Source organism: Phyllostomus discolor, chromosome 8, assembly GCF_004126475.2.
Source record: "Phyllostomus discolor isolate MPI-MPIP mPhyDis1 chromosome 8, mPhyDis1.pri.v3, whole genome shotgun sequence".
Taxonomy (NCBI): Eukaryota; Metazoa; Chordata; class Mammalia; order Chiroptera; family Phyllostomidae; genus Phyllostomus; species Phyllostomus discolor.
Window position 1 is genome coordinate 55,370,336 of NC_040910.2, and position 24,051 is coordinate 55,394,386.

The 24,051-nt window shown below is 47.4% G+C and overlaps 1 protein-coding gene across 2 annotated transcripts in view; it reads left to right on the forward strand.

Moving 5' to 3' along the window:
* The window catches only part of DPYSL2 (dihydropyrimidinase like 2), a 103,757-nt gene that overhangs the window by 51,178 nt on the left and 28,528 nt on the right, over positions 1–24,051 (forward strand). For both annotated transcript variants that reach the window (XM_028519184.2, XM_028519185.2), the window contains exons 4-6: positions 20,963–21,127; positions 23,390–23,451; positions 23,940–24,020. In XM_028519184.2, coding sequence (XP_028374985.1) covers positions 20,963–21,127; positions 23,390–23,451; positions 23,940–24,020 — 308 coding nt within the window. The remainder of the gene's footprint in view (positions 1–20,962; positions 21,128–23,389; positions 23,452–23,939; positions 24,021–24,051) is intronic.

Consider the following 24,051-nt stretch of genomic DNA (forward strand, 5'->3'; position numbering starts at 1 on the left):
GCCTGCCAGGCCTGGGCGCTCTTGCTGGATGCTGGAGATCTCCCAGGCCTGACTTTTTGCTCAGATGGTCACTCCTGTCTTTACAGCCCAGAGTCAGAAGACTCATTATATTCCGCATTTGTAGCTGCTCTGTCCTGGGACCCTCCCTATGGAGTAGAGAGGGCCGGAAATGTCCCCCACTTTCCATGAGGAAATTGCAGAATAGAAAGGTCAAGTGACTTGCCTAAGGGCATCCAGCCAATATTGAGGCCAAATGAGAATGGAAACCCTGGTCATCTGGCTCTCTGGCCAGTGCTTGTCCCGCTGGGCATGTTGCTAGGCCTCTGTCAACAGGGGACATCAGGCGTGAAGTGTGGGTTCAGACTGTGCACCTTGAGGTAACGCCATCCTTGCTTTCTGGATGTTTCTGATGAGGTAACAGTGGGGGACACCCAGCAGAACTGTGGACCAAGGGTGTTGTGCCAGAGGGCCGAGGCTGCCTGGTACGGGTGATGGAGGGCAGTTGCTCAGGGAAGGCTGTGGTTGTGTCCCTGGCCAGCACATGTAGTGCTCTGCTGAAACTGAGCTAATCAGCACAGTGGCTTCCACTGCTGAGCAAGCCTTGTTCATTCATCCTGTCATTTGTCCACTCAGTGATGTTTGCCGGGCCATAGGGGAGGTGCTGGTCGGGGCATTGGCACTACAGGCATGGTCCCCAGCCTCAAGGGACTTGCAGGCTATTGAGACCTACATACTGATGATTGCAGTAAAATGTGATATCTGTGCCAAGGTTCAGAGGTCCCAGAGGAGAAATCCTTGACGTCTGCTGGAGGGTATCAGGGGAGGCCTCCCTGACTGGGTCCCGTGGGAGCCCCCTGCCCAGCAGTCAGCAGCAGGGCCTGCCAGCCAAGACAGGTGGTATGGAACTTGTCGATATGAGTGTGGTATGCTTTAGAATTTACAAGTAAATCGTTATTTCTTGGTATTTTTTTTTTTTTAAAGAAAGGATTTTCCTGTGAAGGGCTGAGGCATGAACGGTGGGCACTGTTCCCATGGTTGCAGGTCAGTCCCTGGTAAACGTTTCTCTGGGCCCCTGTCCAGTCTCCACCCCCCTTTCTTTTTCTTTTTTTAAAGAAATCCTCACCTGAGGCTATATTTGATTATAGAGTGATTTCTGAGCTTCCCAGATAACATCAAGGATTCAAGAGAATGTACCTCAAAGCCTACTCCATCTTGTTTTGTTTTTTTTTAAATTTGTATTTACATACTTTAAGAGAGAGGGAAAAAGAATGAGAAAGAGGGGACCCAGCCTGCAGTCCAGGCCTGTGCCCTGACTGGAATCGAACCAGCGACTTTTTGGTTTGCAGACCGGCACTTAGTGCACTGAGCCACGTCAGCCAGGGCACGTGCTCCATCTTAATGAAGCCATTTGTTGGTTCTGTTTTTATTATGAACAAGCAATCAGATGTACCAGATCTTTTCTTCTGCTGAATGGCCCAGAGTTCACCTGAGCTGTTGGGTACCTGAGATCTCCTGGCACAGTGGTAACAAGCCATATTTGTCTCTGCTCTGTCCCCTGTTTTTCAGTCAGGGTAGGTGAGGCCATTTCATGGTTCCTTCCTGGCCTCCACTCGTGTCTGTCTCCCTTTTCTAATCCTCACCTGAACACATTTTTTCATTGCTTTTCGAGATAGAGGAAGGGAGAGGGACAGAGAAACAAACATCGATGTGAGAAACATCCATTGGTTGCCTCTTGTATATGCCCTGACCAGGGATTAAACCTGTGACCTAGGCATGTGTTTTGACTAGAAATTGAACCTGTGACCTTTTGGTTCACAGGTTGACTTTCCAACCCACTGAACCACACCGGCCAGAGCCCAGCCAGCTCTCTCACAGACTGAGCTGAGGGTATCCTGGCTGCCTGTGGCCTGGTGGGCGAGGGTGGCAGGTGCTGCTGGGACTGTGGGCAGAGGACTCTGCTTTGCTGGAAACTCAGTTCCTAGAGAGTAGGAGCAGGGCGTCCACAGCCATGCCTCTGCGTGTGAGGGAAGGTCCTTAGGGTGTGAGGTGGGGTGGGGGTGTCCCTCTGGGTGCCCTGGAGGGAATGGGGCCTGGACTCCAAATTTGGCCACATGATGTTTGAGTTCTACCTTCAATGCCTCCAGCTGGGCAGTACTTTTCATCTCTTTGAACCATAGGTTTCTTATTCTTCCTCCCCTTCTCCCTTCTCTCTTTTTTAAAAAGTTGGGGTAACATACATATAACAAAATTTATCATTTTGACCTTTTTTTTAATCCTTAACTGAGGACTTTTTTTTTCATGGCTTTTAGAGAAAAGAGGAAGGGAGAGAGAGAAACAGCGATTGGTTGCTTCCCATACTTGCCTGGACTGGGGAGTGAACCCACATCCCTTTGGGTACAGGACAATGCTCCAACCAACTGAGCCATGCGGCCAGGCGACCGTTTTTAAGTGTGCACCTCAGTGGCATTCAGCACATTTGCGTTGTTGTGCAACCATCCCTCTGATCCATCTCCAGAACTTTTTCATCTTCCTTAACTGAAACTCCGTATCCATTAAATATCAACTCCTGTTCACCCTCCACTGGTAGCCCTTGGCAACCACCATCTTACTGTCTGTTTCTCTGAATTTGACTACTCGAGTTACCTCATGTAAATAGAATCAGACAGTTTTTGTCCTTTTGTGTCTGGCTTAGTTCACTTAGCATCATGTCTTCTAGGTATATACATGTTGTAGCATGTGTCAGAATTTTCTTTTTAAGGGTGAAGACTATTCCATTGTATGTAGATACAGCATATGTTAATCTACACATCTGTTGCTTTTGTGTATATACCCAGAAATGGGATTGCTGAATCGTGTGGTAATTCTGATCCGCAGTTTTCTGATTTGTAATGCTGTGGTGTTTCAAGGTTGCTGTGTGGCTTGAGTTTGGTGGTGTACTCAGTACCAAGCATGTGCCTGGCGCAAATAAATGTTAAGTGCCTTCCTTCCTGGAAGGCCCCTTCCAACCTCTCCTGAAACATGTACCCATTCAAACAAAAGCACTTTTAATTGAAAAAGAGATATTTTGATGAAAAATACGTCTTCAAGGCTAGTGGTTCCTTCTAAGTGAAGAGAACGAAACATCAGTTAAGCCTTTTGATGACTTACAGGTGTTTCGAACCTACAGCATGGCACTGTGCTTACCTGCAAAGTGTTGGGCTTTTAACAACCCCCCACCAATGGACGTCTGTAGCCATTGGGGATATTTGTCTCCATTTCATCCTTCTCCTGCCTCCTCCCTTTGTGTCTTCTCTCACTTAGCTCTGTTGTACACTTGCCTGTGTTTGCTGCCCCCTGAATTACAGCTCACATTTCAGGTCTTCCTTCTGTGTGCGGACTGGGTGGCTGAGATCCTCCCCACTGTGTGAAAGGAGGAAGATACAGGCCCTGGGTGAGCAGTTTGTTTTAACTGCATGGAGGTCTTTTATAGCAATGTAGTATATCTTCAGTGAGGATTTAGGTGGTCAGACTTGGACAGTGTGGTGTCATTGTGTCCCAGAAAGTCAAGCCTTGGGGAGGTCAAAGCCAGGTAAGTCTTCTGCCAGGTCTGAAGGGCAAAGGGCCAGCTTCCATTTGGATAGTCTTGGAAGGCTTCTTGGAGGAGGAAGAGATGGGCCTCATTGCAGAAAGAGGAGGTGAAGGAATGTGTGAGGGAACCTGCTTCCCTCCTCCTGAGGGAGTCAGAGGAAGCACAGAGTCCCGAAGTTGGCTGCTGGCTGCCCAGGGCTGCCTGACCTTCACTGCAGGGCTGATGAAAGTCTGACACCTGACCACCTCTACCCTAACCCCTCCCTGTCAAGCCTTCCGTTTATCACAGAAAATACTATTCTGTGATATTAGTCTTCATTCGCTCTGTTTTAGTATCCAGTGTCTTGTGTATTTCTCAAAGGCATTTTGTTCAGTTGTGGACAATGTGTAGAAACTGCTGTCTTCTGTTTGACTTGAGCTTCCACTTTGCTCCAGGTCTGTGGGCCATGGACCTTGGACAGGAAGACATGTGTCGGCCCAACAAATGCTTCAGTGTCTCTCCTCTGATGAGTGAGAGACCAGAATGCCAATTATTATCTCTATTCTATTATTCAATTGTTCTGGAAGTCCTAGCCAACGTAATAAGATAGGAAAAATAAGAAATAAAAATATCAGAAAGGAAAAACAAAATGATTAGATGTTTTACCTTAAATATTCAAAGGAACTCACTAAAGAAAATACTGGATCTATAGAGGAAGTTTATTAAGATGGCCAATATACAATATATTCAAAATTAATAGCTTTCCCACATGCCAGAAATAAACAATTGGAAAATATCATTTAAAAATCCCATTCACAATAGCAACACAAAATATAACTGGGAATTACAAGAATACATTCTCACATGTGGGAATTAATAAATTAGGAGATAAATGAAAGTGAATAGAAAAGCCCAATACTGTTAAGAAGCAAATTATGTGAAGATTAATCTATAGATTTAGTGTGATTCCTATCAAAACCTCAATAGGTGCTTTTGTTTTTTGTTTTTGACATTTGGCTGAAGTTCAGGTAGAATAGTCAACAGATGATAAAAGTTAAGAAAATATCTTAAAAAGAACTTACTAAGGATGAGCAGGAGACCACTGCTGGCTGGATACTTAAAAAGTATAAAAATGTAATAATTAAAATGATTTGGCACTACCTGCAGAAGACACATTTTCATTAGGATAAACAAGAAAATCCATTAAGTGGAACCAACTGTATCTAAGTATTTAGTGTGTGAAAAAAATAACATTTCAAACTCGAGGTGAAATGATTATGCTGGAACAGTTAACCACGGGGAAAACAAAGGTAAACTCCTTACCTCACATCACAGTATTATGCTGGTATAGTTAAACATTTGAAAAAAGAGGTAAACTACCTCACATCATATACGTATACTGAAATACATGTCATGTAGTTAATGTTAAATTTAAACAATAAGGTCAAAAGAACATCAGGAGAAAATAATAATGAGTCGTATAATTTAGGTATTTCATCAAAGGTAGCAATCAGGAAAGATGGAGACCCTTGACTACATAGAAATTAAAAACATCAGAGTAAAATAATTAAAAGAAACACAAGAAGTAGGAAAATAGATTTGCAATATATAATAAAGGATGATGCATTTAACATAAGAAATCATAACATTTTAATAAAAACATTACCACTTCAATAAAAAGTAAAGGGTACAAAGAAGATATTCACAAAAGAAGAAGTAATTCTATTAAATTTATGAAAAATCTTTAACTGAATGAGTAATAAAACAAATACACATTAAAAGAACAGGAAGCTCAGTTCTGTCTACTCACTTTTCAGATATTAAAAGGAATGATAACGCCAGGTGTGGGCAGACTGCAGGGAGGTGGGCATGTGTAAACTGCTGGTGGGTGTGTACGCTGGTGTGGCCTCTCTGGAGGGTAGCAAGATAATGTCTAATAAGAGCTTTAAAATTTTCCAAACAAAAAATATTCATGCCCATTGATTGATGCAGAATAATCAGTGTGCAAACATTTAGTTCTAAGGATGTTCGTCATAACATTTATGATAAAAAAAAAAAATTAGGGACAACCTATGTGACCAAAATAGGTGCCTGGTTAAGTAAAGTTTGGCCATCTTTCAGAAAAAATAGTATGTAGTCATTAAAAACCACTGTGGAAAATATTACTGTGAACTTGTTCAGATATGTGATGGAATAAAGCAGGCCATGATCACTATGTCCAGTTTGATAGTACTTGTTTCAAAAGAGCTTTATTGAAATATAATTTATATACTATACAATTATGATACTACTTTTGTAAAGAACATATACGTGTATGCATAAGTGGGTAGGAAAAAAGTTTGGATAGACATACATCAGTATATTAATACTTTTAATTAGTACTTTTCAGGGGGTGAGGGAATAATGGAAAATTCAGTTTTCTGGTTTTCCAAGTTTTTTTTTTTGGCATTTAAGTACTTTTGCACTTAAAGGAATTTTATAAAAAGAAAGTCCCTTTGGAGCACTCCTTAGCATCTTGGTTACTATTTCTTACCCCTGTCATTGCTGGGAAGGAAGAGAACATAATGTGAGGAAGTGTTTGAATTTATGTCCAGTGGTGGGGGCTGATATTTGTGTGGAACCTGAACTCTTCAACTGTCCACACAGTTGGAAATGAAGGCTCCCTAAACAACTGGGTCCCTTCTCAGGCTTAAACCTATTGTCCAGATACATTGGCATTGCCTTTTATTCAGTCCTGTTAATCCACTGAGGGGGAAAAAGGCCTCGCTGAGCAGTCAGCCCTCCACTGACATGGGGAGCACAGGGTGGAACAATGGCCGTGGTTCAGACTCCAGAGATGTTGTGCTGTGTTTTTGAATTCAGTCCAGGTTCCTAGGAGGAAACCACCCGCCAATTATGTTGGCTGTAGATAGATCCTAGTCAACATATGACATCACCAACTCTTTCTTTGCTGCCTGACTTTATTTGCAGGGGATGCAAGGAGGAGAATTGTGCAACATTGAAATACACAGAATAGAGACCAGGCGCCCCCTGCTTTTGTTTCTGGGTTGAGCTCCAACCCAATAGCCGATTTGTTCTTTACCATCCATGCAAATCCAGAGCAGGGCATTTAAGAAACCTTCTTTGTACCGGGTGCAGAGTCCTGTGTGCACGTGACCTAGGCGCTCATCTCTTTGTTACAATTTGGTGCGTGTCCATAGATGATGTCCTGAAATACAGTGGGTGTGAGCATCATGTCTTCTATTTTGGTCCGAGTTCTCATAGAAGGGTCATTGTCATCAGATCATGGGCTTTGTTTATCTATTTCAGTAGGAATTGAAACATGACTCTGTTTCATTTATTTGTTCCTTGTTCTTTCCAGTTGTTGACAATGACCTTCAGGCTTTGGCTGGAACAGTTTTGACATAGTTCTGCACATTAAGGATGTAAGTGTGTAGGTGTTTCTGTTGATCTCTCGTCAGGAAGCTGCAAGTCCTTGAGTTTGTCGCCGGATTCCCTTCCCAACAAGGAACTATCCGGAAGGAAAGCGGAGAGAAACTCAGTCTTTGCACGTGAAAGCTGTGGTGTGACTTTTATTTTTGTGTGATGTTCCATACAGCCCTGGAACCTCTTATTTTTTGGCAGGCCCCCACTGAATCTGTGGTCTGGTAGTCCCGGGCAACCAAAAGCTGAGACAAACAGAGGAAGTGTCATTACTCACATGTTTCCCAGCCACCTCCTTTGGGTCCTGCACAGCCAGCCGCTGCCCCAGGCTAAGGGGGGCTTCTCAGAGCTGAGTCTGCCCTGGCCCCATGCAGGGTCCTTTTAGGTTGCTCCCTGTCTCTCACTGCTTCGCTGTGCTCTTCGTTCATGCCCCCTTTTGGTTCATGGTCTGTCATTGATTGTTTATGGAAGACTCTATTTCCTTATTGCAGCTTGGAAGCCACAGAAGGTAAAGTGGGGAGCTCACCCTCTTCGCTCCCGTCGCACTCACAGGCACACACAAGTGCACACATATACCATATACACGTGCACATGCATACTTGAAACATTCTCTGGTCAGTATCCTGGTGCCCAGGACCTTTTGAGTGGTAGGAGGTGTTGATGAAACGGTTCTGCTCAGGGAAGCCAGCAACTCTTTACAGACTCCCGCCCAGCCAGGTGCCCTCCTCCCAGCATAGGCCTGGGGGAGGGGAGAACCAGGTCAGCCTTCCCAGCCTGTGGGGTGGAAGCCCATGTCCCTAAGGATTTTGAAAATAGTTTCCATATTCTGAAAGGCTGCTGAAGATTAAATGGAAGTGATGTTTTAAGGGTAGGATCAGGTTTTTTTTACATGCACTCTGTTAATGATGATGGCTAGTTTGTATTTGCATTCTGACTGGCAGCTCTTTCGTTTGGTTCATAATAACATTATGGGGGTGAATTTATTCCTTCCTAATACCTTCCATTTAATTGGAAAACTGTTTCCTCGATGGTGTCCAAGTTGCGAGGGGTGAGGGAGGAGGGTCTCCAGGAGGTGAAAGCCTACATTTATGTCTGTTCACAGGGGGTCTTACCATCTTTTGTTTTTGGCTAGTGTCTCCTTGCTGTGTAAATCAGACAGATTTGTTTTGCTTCATTGGGTCTTACTCAGTTTTATGCAGAAGACTGTCCTGCTAGATGAATGGCCCGAAGTCCCAGGCCTTTCTTGTGGCACCAGGAGCTTCAGGCGTCCTCCTCCCAACATACCTTTTGACGGTCCCTTCACACACACGCTGCTCCTTGTGGGTCCTGAGCCAACCCCGGCTGGCCCTGCTCCTCCCATGTGGTCTGCAGCAGCACTGGAGGGTCCCCCTAGCCTCCTAGAATCCGTGTCCCCAAAGCCCCCAAGCCCTGACCCCCTTGCATTGTGCCTCAATGTGAAATTGCACATTTGGCAAAGACAGACTCCATGCCAGGAATTGGGTCAGGCAGGCATATATCCTCAAGCAGTCCAACATTACTTCTAATTTCTTAAGGCGTGCTCATGTAGCACCAACTGTGCCAGGCACAGCCCTTCACAAACACCATTTCATAACAGCCTGTGAATGTGTGCTGTTACTATCTCCATTGTACAAGGACACCGAGGCCCAGAGAGGGCCAAGGATCCTGAGGGTTTCCCAGCCAGTGGGTGTTGGAGCGGGTGCTGGTGCAGGCCGTCTGACTCCAGAGTTCATGCTGCCAGCCCCTCTACTATGAAGTAGACACTGTTGCTGGTTTCTTTTTTGTGTGTGTGCAGATGGGGAAACCGAGGCACTGGGGGTTAAGTAACTTGTGTGAGATCCTAGAACTAGCTAGTGGCAGAGCTTGGATTCTCTATCAGCTGGTGAGCTTGGGAGCTGCAGCTGGGACCCGGGGCAGTGCGCCCTGCATGGGTTCTCAGCCTGCCATGTGTGGCACAGCCAGAGTGGGCAGTGGACAAGTCAGGGGCCACTCTCACATAGCTCTATTTTTTGTGGTTCTCTGACATTTCTTTCATTGGAGAGAGCATCATTCTGTTCAGCTTTTCAGATGGAGTTGAGGCCCGCTCCCTGAGCTGGGTGTGTGAGAGCCAGCAGGCTTAAAGGGATGTCGAGGAGCAGTCACTCCCAAGGACCCAGAATGCTGGAGGAATTCCAGGATCAAAATGCTTGCTTGGCGCAAACTTTATGTTCCTTCCACCAGCGTATGGTGTGTGGATATGAGATGCCATAAACTTGGCTTCTTATTAGACTCTGACTCTGATTACAGGAAACAGAACCCTTTCCCAGTTAGCCAAAGATTTCAACATCTCTTGGAGAAATTCTACAAGGACCTGGAGTTTGAAGCTTTGCATTCTAACGAGTTTGGCTGGGATTTTCACCTTTGGCTCCCATTGCCTCCTTCCCTGCTGTGATTTCATTGTTGTGCTTTGGGGAGGACACTTCTGAAGTGAGCCTGCAGGCAGCTGAGTCAGAGAGCAGTCTCTGTCCACCTGGGCGGGCTCTGGGTGCTCTCAGTGACTGTCCTGCCGTGCTTGCATCTTGTCTGCCTAACAAGGTGGCCGTGGTAGGAGTCATCTTAGGGCTCAGGGGGGCAAAGCTGGGAGAAGGCTGAGCGGGGTCAGAATTAAGATGTTGGATGTAACCATTTAATCACGTTGCTGCTAAATGGTCAGCAATTTCTTTGTATAGCTGGTAGATCTGATCTTTCAGGGATTGCTCAGTCCCCTATTTGGTCTTGGAAGGTGGCCTACCCTAGTGAAAGGGCTTTGTTTTTTACCCCCCTTAAGTATAAGCTGGGTGACATCCTGATGTGTTGCCGGTAGCAGCAAAACATAGTGACATGTTTGGAATACAACGTGCTGATTTGTATTAAGAACCATAGCTCATCCAGTAATCCCGTCTCTAAGATCCTCTTCAGGAAAAAAAAAAAACAATTAAAATAGGGAGAAAGTGATTTGTGTGATTATGTTCATAGAACATTGTATATAATTGAGGAAAATTGGAAGCAGTCTCTAGGTTCAACATCGGGTAATAGTTAAGAAAGTTAGACTTCCCCAAGAATATTTCTTATATAGAAAAATTGAATTATGAAGACAACATGGCATTAAGAAAAAAGCTGCAATTAAAAGTGAACATGGCCCTGGCTGGTGTGGCTCAGTGGATTGAGCACCGGCCTGCGCTCAGGGCACGGACCCCTGCACCCCAGGAACAGAACCAGCCTGGACCCCTCAAACCAAAGGGCTGCCGGTTTTGTTCCCAGTCAGGGCACATGCCTGGGTTGAGGGCCAGGTCCCCAGTGGGGGGTGCATGAAAGGCAACCATACAGTGATGTTTCTCGCCTTCTCTTTCTCCCTCCTTTCCCCCTCTCTAAAAATAAATAAATAAAATCTTTAAAAAAAAGTGAACAGGCATTGTGATCACACCCACATAAAATACATGCACATGACAGCTGGAAGATTAATAGTTAAAAAAGATTAATAGCTATTGGTAGGATGGTAGGATTATGGGGGGATATTTCCTCATATTATTAAAAAACAGTAAAAGAAACAGTACAGATATTGGAATCAGACCTGGAGTTAATTCTGATAATGCCCCATCTCGTGATGTATCCTTTCTCAACTCTTGAAACTTCCCCAGGAATCAGATGCCTTGTCAGTAAAATGATAGAGCAATTCTTAGGGTATCTGGGTGTGAACCTGGTTGCAGCCTGAACTGTGTTTTCAAGTCGAGTCTGCCAGACTTGGCTTACGTCAGTGAATGAGACTCCCTCGCCATCAGTGGCATCGTTGTGCACAGACTGTTGGAGTCCTTGAAGCGAGCCGATGGTTCGCCAGTGCTCCTCCCATGCCAGGTATGGCTGCCATGTGTGACGGGTTGGCCTTCCCGAAGGAACTGCTCGGTCCGCGCACATCCGACCTTAGTAGAGTGGAGAGCAAATGGAGGCTGATTTTCAAGTAAAGCTGTTTCTGGCGAAGTGGGTAATTTGGGGCTCTCCTTCCCCACGCCCACTGGTTGACTCTGGTGGCCCCTTCCTGGTAAGGTTGACCTCATGCTGCTTACAGATGGGCTCTCTGCTACTCCAGTCTCCACGGCTGTTTCGATGAGTCAGGGAAAGGATCTCTTTCTGCTAGGGCGTTTGGTTTGTCACTCTAGGATTTACACATTATAAACGAGCCTTCATCACCACACACAGATTTCATTAGCCTGGCCTTTGATCTTGCATACAAGCAGGCCATGTGCAAGCTACCCCAAGCCTCAAAGAAAAGGGTTTTATGAGCTGCCAACATTTTGACAAGCTCTTTGGTGCTCCAAATTAACTTCCATTGATTCACATTAGCCGTTCCCCTCTTTGTCCACTGTGTTAAGTTTATTAGCTGCTCACTTAAGTGCTCCTGCATATGTGTTTGACGATAGAAAGGGCTGAGGTGTGGAAAGCTGAGGGGAGTGCTGGTCATAGAAATGCCGAGAAGGCGGTCGTTAGGGAAAGCTATAGGACAGGGCAGGTGTGGGTTCAACTCTGTCAGTCAGTGAGTGCACGCTTCAGGTGAGTCTCAAGGCCCCCAGTTTCCTCATCTGGGACGTGAGTATTGTGAACCTGTCCTGCCTGCTTAGTTTGAGCTTCAAATGACATAAGGCATGTGATAGCCCTTTACAAACTGCTAAAAGGCTCTAATGATGTGAGGCTGATAATATTGCTATCACATGGGAACAGTGGAGTGTGAAGTTATAACATGGTTCAGTCATCCAATTCCCATTAAAAAATATTTCTGGTGCCTCAGTTGGTTCGAGTGTCATCCCATACACCAAAAGGTTGTAGGTTCAATTCCTGGTCAGAGACTACACGGGAGGTGACTAATCGATGTGTTTTTCACATTATTGTTTCTCTCTCTGTCTCTCCCCCGCTTCCTCCCTCTCTAAAATAAACATATCCTCAGGTGAGAATATAAAAAAATATTAAGAAAAAATATATCTTCCTAAAGGAGAAGCTGTTGTTATGCCTGTATTAAATTGTGAAAGTGGAATTAAAAGTGAAGATGGCTTTCTGAGGTTGTGTTCAGATCAGAAATAGGACTGGGTTTGAAATCTGAGGCTTCTCTGTGCCCTGTTCCCACCTTCAGTCTCCGCCCCTGACTCCTGGACCCCAGAGTCTTCTTCCAGCTTTTTTTTTTTTAATTTTTTTGTTTGTTTATTTGTAGACAGAGGAAGGGTGGGAGATAGGGGGAAGAGACGGTAGGGAGAGAAACATCAATGTGTGGTTGCCTCTCACATGCCCCCTCTGGGGACCTGGCCTGCAACCCAGGCATGTGCCCTGACTGGGGATTGAACCAGGGACCCTTTAGTTCGTAGGCCAGTGCTCAAGCCACTGAGTCACACCAGCTAGGGCTTCCAGCTTTCTGGAAGGAGTGGAGGACCAACCTCCAGCATACCCAGGCCCCTGGAACGAAAACCTGGTCGGCAGGGGCATGGGCTGCAGGTGTGGGCCGGGGTGTGGGCAGCAGGTGTGGGCAGCTTCCTTCACGCAGTAGGAGCCAGCCCTGGCAAGTGCTGCAACCTGTGGGTACCACCTCCTTCTAGATGCATATTGCAAGGATCAGCCTGAGACTGAAGAGGGATGTGGTCCCCAAATCTATCTGCTGGTGAGCGTGGAGCCATGACACATTGAGGAAGAGTGCAGGAAGCAGAGGAATGAGGAAGAGGAGGGGGAAAGAGGCGTAAGAGAAGTAAGGTCAGACAAGAGCAGGCAAACAGGAGCCCCAGCTGGGCCAGCTGTGGAAGGACCTGCTGTTCCCCTACTCAGATCCCCAGCTCAGGACCTTTTGAATAAGTGTCAGAAATGTGAGTGGAATCTAATGAAGCAGAACAGGGCTCCTGGGGACACCAGTATTGAACATGTTGGGGGGAAAGAGAAGTCGGGAAATACTCAGAGGCGGAGGCAGACTTCCAGAGTTCTGTGGGGAGGGAGGGGGCGGGGTGGACGGCAGAGGCAGTGATGCTGCAGGCGGTCACCCCACAGTGTGGACGGTGTCGGGGAGACAGGGCTGGGGTTGACCAGGAGCATTTTTTGGGGGGGATTGGAGCCAAGAGGGAATGGGAGGTAAGAATTTGGCATCAACAGCATTCAGCTTTTTCTGAAACTTGGTAGAAAAGGATAGGCTGGGAAGAGAGCAGAGCCCAAAGATCAAACAGAATAATTTCCTATGTTGCCTTTTAATGTATTTTTTAACCAGATTTTAAATATTTTAAGGGTATGGTTTATGTCTCCTACCTCTTTGTTTCAGCCAAAGCTGGCTGCTCATCAATTCACCTGGAAATTTGTTTGTTTGGTTTATAAATATATTTTGCTGGGTCTTGCCTCAGCCTTGTCCCTGCCAGATTCTGGCTTAATGATTCTAGCAGTGATTGCTGGATGCTGAACAGCTGCTTATGGCCCCACTTGCTTTATATGAATATACCATCTAGTTTCAGAAGCAAGATTACATTAGAGAAAGCTTGGGAAGGAGAAATAGTGGATTATCCAAGTACCTCCAGGTGTGAGTGGTTAGGAGCACGTGTCACTATGCCTGTGACTATTAGGTCAACGACACAGTTTTCCTCTCTGTTTATTGAATTATTGAACTACTTGCTGTAGTTATAAACACCAGAGGGATAAGGCTGCATTTCACTTCTCAGTTCCCTGTCCCTGCTCTCTTCTGAGCAGGGGTGCTTAAGAGTAGCGGCTCTGGAGGTATATGGCATCCCTCAGTAGTGGCTCTGGCTAAGGACACATTTGTGCCCACCTTCCAGAGTTCCCGGAGTGTCTGCCTTGGCTGAGGCTCGGGTGGTATGAATGTTGCTCACCTTCTGCTGCCGGGCCTGCTGTGGGTACATTTTAAGTAACATGAGCAGGTTACTTAATCTCCCAGTCCCTCAGCCGCTTCAGCTGAAAACTGGGGCCAACCCTGGCTCCGCTGTCAGGGGCTGGTCTGGGGACAAAAGGAGGTCAACCATGGGGGATGCCCAGAATTGTGTCAGACACATAGGAAGTGTTCCATCCACATTAATTACTTTATTATTCCTATCCTCAAAGTATATGAACTATACCCTTAGGTTATAGTCAGCCACTCTTTCTCCAGCTGGCGTTAACCTCAGGCAGGGTCCCCCCACCACCATTCAGGAGGGCTGGGATGTTAAAGCCAGCACGGTGAGCCTGGGTGGCGGAAGGATGGGATTGCCCTGCACTCCAAGGCTGTTGGTGGGGCTCCAGGGTCCTTAGATGGGTGTGTTCAGCCGTGAAGGCCCATGTCTGGGCCCCCTGGAGCGAGAGGTCCCCAGTATTCCAGGACAAGAGGTGGCCAAGGCCTTGCTTGCCAGAGGCAGGTGATGTTTGGTCTCTTCTGTGCTTATCAAGTGCCTTCTGCATGCCAGTTTCCCTGCATGGTCCTTTGGGGGACACAGAGAGAACAGGAATGATAATTGGTCAGATTTGATGAGCACTTTGTTGTTCACAAACAGCATCTTATCAAACACCCACAAACATGCTGTGAGGTACATTATTGTCGTCAGTTTGTAGATGAAAAATCCGACACAAACGTTCTGGATAGTTCCAGCTCTTAGGAAAATGCTTCTTTGCCTTGTGGGAGAAGCCATAGCAATCAGTTCTGAACAACACGGGTTGGTGCACCCACCACCTCCCACCCCTATATTTAAAAATCCAAATAAAACTTTTGACTCCCCAAAAACTTGATTAAGAGCCTACCATTGACTAGAAGCCTTACCAGTTACATAAACAGTTGATTAACACATATTTTCTATGTTCTATATACTTTATACTGTATTCTTACAATAAAGTAAGCTAGAGAAAAGAATTAATAAGAAAACATAGGAAACTACATTTATAGTATTTACTGAAAAAATCAGTGTATAAGTGGGCCCGCACAACTGAAACCGTGTTGCCCGGGGCCGGCAGTGTCCGCAGGGAGCCCCGGCCACCCACTTTAGGGCCGAGTCCTTGCCGGGGGGCCTGTGCACACAGCTCCCCTCACGACGGGGCGGCGGCATTGTCTTCCTGCTGGTATTTGCTGAACACGTCCTGGGGTGGGCACGCTTCCAAGTGGTTCCCCTGCGAACTCACTTTTGCCTCCCTGGAACATTCTGGGCGAAGGGCCTAGGGTTAGCCTCACGTTACAGATGAGGAAACTGAAGGCCAGGGAGGTTAGACGTGTTGTCCAAAACCGCATGGTGAACAGGTGGCAGCACTGGCCAGGTGCCCAGGTGCCTGAACTTGGTCTGCCCTTCACCCCTCTCCTGTGCCTTCCCAGGCCCAGTGCTTTCTCTGCCTTCTCTGCCTTTTCCAGGACAGGACCATGTTATCCTTGCCAACAGGCAGGCTCCCAGGGGCTCTTACCTCTCACCAGCAAAAGCCCCTCCCTGTTGAATAGGTTGCCTGAATTTTGTGAAGTGGATACCAGCTCAGGAAGCCACAGCCAAGCCAGTGGCAGTGTGTGTTGTCGTCGTCCTGATGGTGTGCTCTTAATTGGAGTCCACTCATTTATCTAAGGTGAAAGAGGGCCAGGCTGCTGCCCTCACCATGATGGGTAGGCGTGGGGGGTGGGGCAGTGGTGATTCTGGGGTGGGAGGCAGGAGCTGGGCAGTTGGGATGTGACGCCCCAGGGAGCAAGGGCGGTGTGTGTGCTGGCTGACAGGGGTTCTGGAACTCTCCGTGTGTAACTGTGTGAGGCTTCAGAGGGGAGTGATTGGGGGACCCAGCGGAGGGGCTGTTCCTGCCTCCCCTTTCCCACTTCTTTCTGCCCCACATGCTTAGCCCCTGACAGTGGAGGTTTGGATGTCATTCCTGCAGAGTGAATTTAATTCCACAGCAGGGACAGTGGTAAGGACTTGTTAGCATCTCTGAGTTTTAAATGAAAAGGGCCTTTTGAGAGCTGCTCAGATGTCCCACCAGCTCGCCTATGAAAAACCTGGGGTCTTGGTCGTGATGATGTTGACCTCCCGGTTGTAGTAAGGTCAGGTACTGTGCTACCCATGGTGGGGGGCGGGGGGGGTGGTCTTGGGTGGAGGGTCTGAGGATCTCACTGTATTATTTCCTCAAAATAGAAAGTTGTAAAAAGCTAGGGTCTTCCACATACTGTCACAGAGAGAGGGGCCTGGCCCTGAGCAGGTCTGCCGAGGGCCAGCTGCAGTATGTGGGTTCTTGGCTTCGTGTGAGAAAGATTCCACAACATGAGTCGAGGTGGCTGTGAGGGTGCATTTATTAACGCTGGGGACAGTGAGACAAGGAAGGGCTCGGCATAGAGGAAGCAACAGGAGAGCCCAGGCTGGGCTGCCTTAGCTCCCTGGGAAGTCAGAGAAGAGGGGGCCTTGGGGACAGGTTCAGGGGGTTGGGCCAGGACAAGCTACCAGCTGCCCATTGCCTTAGAGTTTAGGAGACACCAGCCTGTGAGGAAAGAAGTGGGGGAAGAAGAGGGAATGGCACAGGCTGCTCTCCAGAGGGAGAGTGCAGGCTGGGTCCTTTGCCCTGAGGCTTTTATCTCTTGCAGGCCGGAATCTTAGGGGAGGTCTCAGGGGAGGCCTCAGGGGAGGGTTTCAGCAGAATATTCATCAGTTCTCTGGGTGTGTCCTTTCAGGGTTCTGGTCTCCACTGATTGGTCAGTGATGGGCAGGGGGTCACTGGTCATTGCAGCTGTTCCCACCAGGTTTTGCTGCTTTTCTGGGCCTGGAGCTGAAATACAACTGAGGCCTAGATGTTGTCTCCAAGGAGGACAGGCCAGGGGAGGAGAGGTTGTCCTGGGGATGAGGTCCTTGTTTTCCTAGTTTTGCCCCCTCCCAGGCACTGGGGCCTTCAGCCCTGGTGACCATCTGACCTTGCTGTAAACTGCTCAGCCAGTTCGTTCAGCTCTGTCTCAGTTTTCCCATTTCACTTGCCAAGGAATTTTCCTAGCTTCTCACTATCCTGTCTCAATACCACAAATTTCAAAGGAGCAGCCTATTTACTCTGTGTAGAACACTTAGCCGATATCCAATAAACAAAAAAAAAATAGGATACCAGAGCCACTCAAGGCAATAAAAAGGAATGAAATGCTGATACTCGCTACACTGTGGATAAACCTTGAAAACATTCCACTAAATGAAAGAGGGCAGACACAAGAGACCACATCTTGTAAGACTCCACGTCTATGAAATGTTCAGGATGGGCAAATCTATAGAGTCGCAAAGCAAAGTGGTGGCCACCTGGAGCTCGGAGTAGCAGGGCCAGGAGGGGACAGGGAGAGACTGCTCATGGGTTCAGGGTTTCTTTTCTGGATAATCCCCCTTTTTGGATAATCTTCCTTTTTGGGGTAGCCCCCACTGTTGGGTGGTGCTCTACAAATAAATTGGGGGGATGGTTGCACAACTCTGACTAGACCAAAAACCATTGACTGGTGTAGTATAAATGGATGAATTGTCTAGTGTGGAAATTACATTCCAATAAAGCTATAAAAAATGTAGGGGCCTTTGTCAGTTTTGAGAGACGTAATAACAGTCTTGGAAATAGCTGGTGTCTTGTAGATAAAAGCACTTCTGGACACTGGCAGTAACTCCCAATAACTCCCACATCCAGGCCGCTGCCTTGGGCTTGGGGATGGCACCTTCACAGCCTCACTGTACCATGGTGGTGAGTCTGGTCGCTTGTCCTGCGTAGATGGAAACCATGTGGCAGCCATTTCGCCAGGCGCTCTTCACATGTGAGGTGTTTTTTTTTTTTAAGATTTTATTTATTTTATTTTTAGAGAGAGGGGAAGGGAAGGAGAGAGGGCAAGAAACATCAGTGTGTGTTTGCCTCTTGCATGCACCCTACTGGGGACTGGCCTGTAACCCAGGCATGTGCCCTGACTAGGAATTGAACCTGCAACCCTTTGGTTCACAGGCCCACACTCAGTCCACTGAGCCACACCAGCCAGAGCACACACATGAGTTCTTAAACTTATTTGCAGACCTGCACACTCGGTAGTTTCGTGCCCATGTTTTATACAGGAAGAACTAGAGTTCCCAGAGACAACCTGTGCAGGAAGAGTGTGCTGCAGCAAGACCAGGATCAGAGCTGGGGGCCCACTGAGCCCCAGGTCCCTCTTCCCACTGTCCAGCAGAAGGCTGGGTTGACCCACTGTCCCTCACATCTTACCCAGTTGGAGAGGAGTTGGCTGCAGGCAAAAGCCAGGCTCCTTCAGTGACAGCTTAGGAGTGTCACCCAAGGAAAGGCCTGTGAGTTTGTGCAAGTCATTGCAGGCTTGTGTCCTCAGTGGCGAATCTCTTCTCCACCGGAAGAGAGTGACATTCTGCTCTGGTCCTCCGGGGCAGCTCTTCCCAGGAGAGCTTCTATGGAAAGAGAACTGTGGGAAAACATGTGGGAACTTTTCCCGGACACATTTCTGAGTGTCATGAACTCCTAGAGGAAACGTGTTTGTTTCCCTGAAGCCCTCAGCTTTGTCTGTTCCTGAACTTGCAGCAGTTTGCTGCTGAGCAGCTGGCTGTGCACATAGAGGGGAGCCTCTGTGGCAGCCAGGGAACCGGACTGATTTTGTAAGTGACAATGGTGTTGTGTAGTCACACAGGCACAAGTGAATCGAGGTTAGTGACGGTCAAGTGGTCAAAGGCAGACTCATTCATTAGCTCCCAGGGAACTTATTAAAAATGCACATTCTCAGCTCCCAGCCCAGACCTCCAGAACCTGAAACTCTGGGGGTGATGGCCAGGGACCTGTGCTTTAGTAAGCTCTTGGGATAATTCTTATATGCCCTGGGCTCAAACAGGAGACTCTGGTTGTATTTCCAGGGGAATCTTCTGTGCTTGGCCTGGTCTTTCAGGTGGAGGGTGAGGCGGAAAAGAAGGTCCTTCATTTGTTGGAAATATTTATTGAGCACTTACTGCTTGTGGGCACTTGCTCCCTGCTGTGAGGGTGTATACTTCCTAGTGGGTGTGAGATAATGAATTAGGGAAACTGATGTCAGAATGACTGCAAGTGGGGGTGCGGCCCTGGGATGGTGATGCTTAGCGCCACGAGAAGGAGGTGGAGAAGATGCCAGAGTGAAGAGCCAGGGGAACGGATTCCTGGAGAAAGGGTGCTGCTTCTGCAGAGCCATAGAGGTTGGGAAGGGTTGGGCAGGTCAAGGGCTGAAAACTGGCTGGGCGGCCTGATGTGGTGAGCTCGTTGTGGGGGGCAGGTGGCAGAGTATGTCGGGGCATTAGCTAGGAATGCACCCATAGGATCTTGGGTAGGAGTTTAAATTTTTACTGTGAAGATGGTGGCCAGCTACCAGAGGATTTAGTCAGGGAATTACAGGCTCTGATGAAAGATTTGAGGTCCTTCTGGCTACATAGGAAGACAGTGGTTTGGAGGGGAGAGACAGGTGAGGCCAGGGGCATGGGTGTGACTAGGGAGACTCTGTCCAAACTATGATTACTTCTGCCCCCACCCCCCAAGCGGGGAACACAGTTTCAGAAGAGAAACTGGAATTCTTTTGTGAGGGTTTCTGGGTTAGTGTTTTCCCGAAGGAACAGAGAAGTGCACGCATCCTCGCTGCTTTCTCTAGACAGTGTCGTATCACAGTACCAGCTGTGTCTGTGTACCCACTTAACTGCATATACTGCTACTTGGAAAAAGTCAATTTTGTCCCAAGAAAATTTAGCTTAGATGTCCACATTCTTGAGACTTACAGAGCTGAGCTCAGTTGATTCCAGTTTAGCAGCATCTGCAAGATTTGATCCCTTTCAGAAATCCGAGCTCACTGACATTAGCTGAGAACTGCTTACCTGCATGTGGAAAATCAAATATTTTATTTAGAAGAATTGCTTAAGGGCACCAAGAGTCCTCGGTTTTGTCTTCTTCGTTGCAGAAATTTGATTTGACCCTGGACGAGTCATTTCAGTTTGTAATTTAATGTCTCGGTGTGGAAATGAGTAATAACAGTTCTCGTAAACTCCCTGTTGCCATGGTAACTGGGTGAGCGCCCTCCATGACCTAGGAGAGAGGACTCCTGCAAGGCCCTGCAAGGAGCAAGACCCTAGTGCAGAAGGGAGCAGGCTGATGGTGTGGAGAGTGGAAGGCAGCTTGAGGGTTGAGGGGAGGTGGTCCCAGGTGACGTTGCAAAGGTAGTCAATCAGGGCCCATGGTGGGCAGGGTAGACCTTGTCAAGGACTTTAATGTTTATTTGAAGAGCAAGGGGAAGCCACTGGCAGATTTAAATAGGGGAATGCCTTAAGATGCTATCTCTTTTAATCCTCATGGCAAATGTATGTGGTTGGCACTATCTCTGTTTTAAACCAGCACAGAAACTCGGGTAGTGGAGATTAAGTAGTTTACCAAACCCTCAGGTCAGCCTGGCTCCAGAGGAGTCCTCTGTCTCCACATCGGCTGAGCTCAATAATAATGTAACAATGACCACAGTTTTAAAGTGCTTTGAACTCTGAGGACGAAAGCTGTCCATTAATTTACAAAGTGGCATTATGCTGCAGAAATTTGAGTGGCGATGAGAGAGTGGATATGCCAGGGATCTTTTAAAAGGCCCGGTCTGTGTGGCTGGAGTCCAGCATCTTCAAGTTCCTCGTCGTCTGTGGGGGGTGTCTCATAAGCAGCCATCAACTCAGGGAAGGGCTTGGCAGCCCTGGCTGGCCATTCGACACAGCCATTGTCCATAATGACTCATTGTCTGAGAAATGCACCCAAGGTGTGTGCTTTCAGGGAGTCTGAGCTGGGAAACCAGATCTGGGCAGGTCCCGCGTGGTTTCACTGGAGTGGCCACGCCGAGTTTCTGCTTTCCCCCTCCTGGGTGGTCAGCGGTTTTCAGTGGGTGCTTAGAGGTTGGTTGTGGAGATTGGCATCTGGACTCTGAACAGGGAGACTTGTTCAGGGTTGAAAGGGGAAAGCAGCTGTTGGCCTTGGCCTTGAGTCTGTTATTGATGACAACAAATGTCTCTTCTCCAGTTGACCATGTCGTGCCAGAGCCAGGGACAAGCCTGCTGGCTGCCTTTGACCAGTGGAGGGAATGGGCCGACAGCAAGTCCTGCTGCGACTACTCTCTGCATGTGGACATCACCGAGTGGCACAAGGGCATCCAAGAGGAGATGGAGGCCCTGGTGAAGGACCATGGTAGGTGGCGCTGACCCATAGATCCTTTCAGCCTCACCCCGGGTGGGACCTGTGAGGAGTGAGGGCCTCAACTGGGTGGAGATGGCTGACCCAACGTGGCCACAGAAGCTTTCATTGATAGGAGAACCTGAGCCTTATTCCAGGGACCTCTTCTGATGCTACACCTGCGTGTAGCTTATTGGCTGGAGGGAGCCATGCACCCCAGCCATGTTGTGGGGTTGAGGCTGCCCGGGTGACTTGCTCTCAGAGGGTGACAGTGCATATCTCAGTGAGGATCCTGGGCAGTTGTAGGAGAGTGCCTCAGACCCAGAGCAGAGGACTCGGGCAGCTGCTTTCTGCAAACCCAGAAGAACCAGGACAGATTTGAGAGAGAACCTAAGCAGTCTCTTGGCCCATTGGACTATTTTGAGGAGCAGGATTCCAGGGATTGGGTTCTGAAAGATTTCCAGGACAGCTGGAGGAGTCTTGAGGGCCTCAAGGTGCCTTTGGGACCCTCTTGTCCACAGGAACCTTGGTGATTGGGGTGGTGTTGCCAACTCACATCATCGTTTAGGGTCCCCTTGAACTTGGCCACAGATTTGACGTGACTCCTGGGTCCCATTGGAGACTTCACAGTATCTTAAATGTCAGGGAAACCCATGCTGCTTTCAGGTTTGCAGACTTCCAGGTGCAGGAGTCCTATGAGCTGGGAGTAAAGTAGCAGGAAGGGAATTGTGGGGCACAGGTGGGTACTCTTCCACAAACGTAATCACTTAAATTTTCTGAGTCTCAATTTTTTTTAAAGTCCCTCACAGGAGGGTATGGATTAGATATCCTAAGATTCTTTCTAGCATGAAGGTGCAACATAAAAGAAAATAGCTAACCCTTGATCTTTCTCATTTTTGAGAATACCAAGATTTAACTTTTCATACTTAAAGTGAATCTACTCTATATCAGCCTAGAGGGTCACCATAGCAACTGTTGCCTAGCAGTAAAGAAGGGCTGAGATGTCCTGAGGCTTGAATTTAGGCAGCTTCCAGCATCCCCAGTGGCTTGAATTAAGCTCCAATGCTGTGAGGTTGTCAGTACAATTGTTTATCATTGTGATGAGTGTTGGGCAGAGGGACAAGAACTCCAAAATGCCAGGAGGAGAGTAGGAGCATATATGTTTGTCACACTCCTGGACCTTTTCTTAAAAATCAGTGGGGAGGAATGGAAACAAATACAATAAAAAAAATGAACTATTAAAAAACACAAAAGATGGGAAAAAATTAGCATGCAGGGCAGTCTGTTTACCAAAGAAAAGACTTTTATTATAGGTCTTCATCAACAGGATCTTCTCATCCATTTTCTCATTAAAGTTACAACAGCTGGAGGAAACTTTTCTGTTTAATTTTCAACTTTTAATTGTGGTAAACTACAGTGTAACATCAAATTTACCATCTTAACCCTTGTAAGCATACAGTTGGGTGGTGTTAGCACATTGACATTGTTGAGCAACCGTCCCTACCGCCCATCTCCAGAGCTTTTCATCTTTCTGAACCGCAGCTCTGAACCCATTAAACACTAATCCCCCAACCCCCCTTCTCCAGCCCCTAGCAGCCCCCATTCTCCTTGCTCTCTCTATGCATTTGACATATATGTGGAACCCTACAGTATTTGTCCGTTTGTGACTGGCTTATTTCACTGAGCATAATGTCCTTAGGGTTGATCCATGTTATAGCAGGTGTCAGAATTCCCATCCTGCTTAAGGCTGAATAATTCATCAGATAGCTTTGCCACATTTTGTTTATCCATTCATCTGTCATTGGACACTTGGGTTGCTTCCACTCTTTGGTGTGGAAATACCAGCAACTTTTTTACCACTCTTTGGTGTGGTAAAATACCAGCAACTTTTAATTTTGATACAGTTTTAAACTTAGAAAATTATATACATACTAAAAAGAACTTTTGCACCCTATTCCCAGATTTCCCAGTTGTTTATGTTTTACCCCATTTACTTTATCATTGTCTCTGTCTCCATCTGTCTTTCTCTCTGTACAGAATGGGGCTAAAGTAGGTTTACAGTCGTGAGTATGTGAAACAGTTATTAAGGCTCTTGTAATAATGAAATAGTCATAATGTGCATGTATTTTTCCATACGAACAACTATAAACCTACCTTTGCCCCACCCTGTATATACACACATGCATGGTATTGTACTTCCTTACTCCCTTCCAGATTGTTTGGATTATCTGCTCTAGTCATGCATGTTATAGTCGGTCTATTTTGTCTGTCTTCCAGGGGTAAATTCCTTCCTCGTGTACATGGCTTTCAAAGATCGCTTCCAGCTAACAGATTCCCAGGTGAGAAAGTTGGCTTTTTGGAGCAGGTTCCCTGGCATTTGGAACACTGGGACACTGCTGTTGCCTTGAAAGCTGCCTGCAGTGTATGCACATCCCTTAGCTTTCGGGGAAATGGCTGGTGGAGAAAGTCCTTGATCTGCATTTACGCTGGGGGAGGCTGTGAGCCCAGTGCCCAGGTCCGCCAGGCTCTGGAACCAGCGTGCTGCTGGGCTGCATGGCTGAGAGGCATATTCAGGGCCTGGTGTCGACTGTGAGCTTCTTGCTCCCAGTCCACATCCTCTGAGGTTACCCTGCCTTGGTTAATTTCTGAGAGGTTCTCTGCCACACAGGGCCAGAAACATTGCCCTGAGGGTACATTTAAAAAAAAAATCTCGGAGAAGCAGTGGGGAGAGGGTGCCCATTCCGATCCCCGAGGCCACAGGGAGAGGGATACTCTGTGAACAGGAAGATGGAAGTCCCTGTCTCTGACTGCAACTCCCTCCTATCAGATCTACGAGGTACTGAGTGTGATCCGGGATATCGGTGCGATTGCCCAAGTCCATGCAGAGAACGGTGACATCATCGCAGAGGTACCAGCCTTTCTGTCCATCCTCTTCTTCT